The 2,557-nt window shown below is 56.5% G+C and overlaps 1 protein-coding gene across 3 annotated transcripts in view; it reads left to right on the forward strand.

Annotated features, from left to right (window-relative positions):
- TANGO2 (transport and golgi organization 2 homolog (Drosophila)) overlaps positions 1-2,557 on the forward strand; it is a 29,057-nt gene that overhangs the window by 21,781 nt on the left and 4,719 nt on the right. For 2 of the 3 annotated variants that reach the window (XM_006890453.1, XM_006890454.1), the window contains 2 exons: positions 441-594; positions 2,424-2,528. In XM_006890453.1, coding sequence (XP_006890515.1) covers positions 441-594; positions 2,424-2,528 — 259 coding nt within the window. The remainder of the gene's footprint in view (positions 1-440; positions 595-2,423; positions 2,529-2,557) is intronic. The other variant, XM_006890455.1, reaches the window with a different exon arrangement.

Here is a 2,557-nt window from a genome sequence, read left to right on the forward strand (position 1 = left end):
TGGGTGGGTGGGTGGATGGATGGATGGATGGATGGGTGGACAGTTATGACAATGAGATGTGAGGGGAGACAAGGGGCTAGTTACATGTTTGAGTTCCCTCTCGGCTTTTCCCAGCTGTATCTTGACTGTGTCATACTCATCATCTGTCCATCAAGGGTGTTTCAAATCTTCACCTCACTTTCCTGAGGTTGCCCCTGCTTCCTGGTTTCTTGCTGATGACAAGCAAGTCAGGAATGAGTAGCAGGAGATACAAGCAATGTGTCCGTGGACTTAGCTTCTGATCTGGCTCCGTCTGCACATCCACCCCCACCCCGGACAGTGCCCTCACCACTCCGCTGTCATGAGCCTGGCTGAAAACACTGTGAATGGAGGATCCCGGGGACTCACCCCCCTGAAATCAGACAGCCTCGTCCTGACCAGGCTGACCTTGCTCTGCGCAGGCACCTACGGGCTGAGCAACGCGCTGCTGGACACGCCCTGGAGGAAGCTGAGCTTCGGGAAGCAGCTTTTCCAGGAGGTGGTGGAGCAGAGCCAGGCTCTGTCCAAGGAGGCCCTCATCGCCGGGCTCCTCAATGTGCTCAATAACGAGGAGGCGTGAGTGGGCCTGGCCTGGGCCGGGGCGTGCGGGGTGGGCGCCAGGGACCACCTAGTACAGAGTGACCGACCTCCAGGGGGCCCCACTGGTGTTTCCTGGGGATTGTGGCTGAGTCTCCACTTTGCTCCCGGAATTCTACATGGAGTCCCCCAAGGCTCGTGCTCTCAGATCCCTACCCCTCGTCCTGACCCCCATGGACCCCCTTGCACATTGCAGGTTTGCAATGGGCACGAGCCGGCTGTGGATTGGTCCATCAGAAAGCTTACAGCTTTTGAGGGTCTGACTCAGCCAATACTTGTCCACCTCAAGTCCAAACTTTTCACTTCTTTGACAAGATAAACCTCTCCCCTTTTTTTAAAAAAATATTTTATTATTATTTGTATGTGTACCATCAAATCAAATCTGACTGTACAGGAGGAGATTGCCCCTCCTTTTCCAGCAGAGCATCTTTTTTTTTTTTAAATCATAGCATCTTTTAACACCTGTAGGAACTTGATCTGGTACCACAGCCCCCCACTTAGCAATAGGGGAGGCTGGACTGTGCTCCCACTGAGGCCTTCAAACCACAGAAATGACCAGCCCACGTTAGAGCAACAGTATCTGGGGTTTGACTGTCCATCCTACGTAGTGTCCTCCCAGTGACCCTGCAATGCAGAGTCACCACAACTCCCCCTTCCCCAGGAACTTCATGGAGTGGAGGTGGGGGAGCCTTCCCAACCTCAGGGCGAGCCTCTGGTGGCCCCTGATGTCTTGGGCATGTCCTGACCCTGGGAATGATGCCCTTTGATGCATCTCAGGTCCCCTGGTCATCTTACCTCTCACCTGGGCAGGGGGGTTCACAGTGCTTGCCCAGACTGGCAATGCTGGTCCCCCCTTGGCCCTTTCCCTCTCTAATCCGTCTAAACATCCCCTGACTCCCAGCATCCACTCCCACCCACTTCCCAGATCCCTCCCTGCAGCACATCCCCAAAGGGACCTTCCTGAAAGGCAGGTAGAGTATGACTGCCCCTACTTGGATGAAGCGTCCAAAGGCCGCTTCCTGAGTCCCCAAGACTCTACACAGCCCACCCCGCAGGGGTCATTCCCTGCCCTGCTCCCCACCTTCTCCCAGTCTTTCTCCGCTGGGTGCTGACGTCAGCCTCTGTCCCCCACGACTGTTTGTCCTTCTGGAAGGGGTCCTGATCTACCTCATCCCATTTGTCCTGCTGGAGGCCTGCACCTTGTCCCAGCCACATATGCAGTCACAGGTCACACCGCACGCAGTGACCACATGTCTTGTGGAGTGGCCGGCGGGTCCCCGAGGGCAGGCCCAGGCTGCATTTACTGACAGCTTCTGTGCTGGCTCTGATGCCTGGCAGAGGGACAGAAGGCCCACTAGGTTCCTCTTAGATTCGAGAGCGTGAGTTCACCCCTGACATGGCCTGCCCATCACTGACCCCTGCTCCGCGCAGCTCCCACCTTCTAGCTGGGCCCCATGGAGGCATGTGTGAGTGTGCGTGTGTGTTCTCCTGAGGGCCTGTTTCAGCTGAAGATGAGGCCCCTCACTCTGCTCCAGCTGGACCCCCAGTGTGTCCAGTCAGCAGGGTCTGCAGCTCCCAGGGCTTCGTGTCTCCAGGGCGCACTGGTCCAGGGGAGGCCCTTGTGGCTGGAATCCAGTGATGGAGTCATATATCAAAGACTGGACAGGTATGAGAGTGGACAGAATGACCCTTGAGGTTCCCTTCAGAGACAGGGCAAGCCCTTCAGTGATAGAGAGGTGGTGATGGCTAAGGTGGCCCTGCTGTCCCACCAAGGGGCTGACTGATGGTAACTACTCCTGTTCTTCCAGACAACTGCCAGACCCAGCTATCGTGAAGCAGGGCCGAGAGTACGTTCAGCCCATACTCAGCAAGTACGCGGCTGTGTGCGTGCGCTGCTCTGACTACGGCACCAGGTATGCGTGTGTGTGTGTGTGTGTGTGTG

The sequence above is a fragment of the Elephantulus edwardii genome, unplaced genomic scaffold, assembly GCF_000299155.1.
Source record: "Elephantulus edwardii isolate Elephantulus edwardi_28Jun2011 unplaced genomic scaffold, EleEdw1.0 scaffold00089, whole genome shotgun sequence".
Classification (NCBI taxonomy): Eukaryota; Metazoa; Chordata; class Mammalia; order Macroscelidea; family Macroscelididae; genus Elephantulus; species Elephantulus edwardii.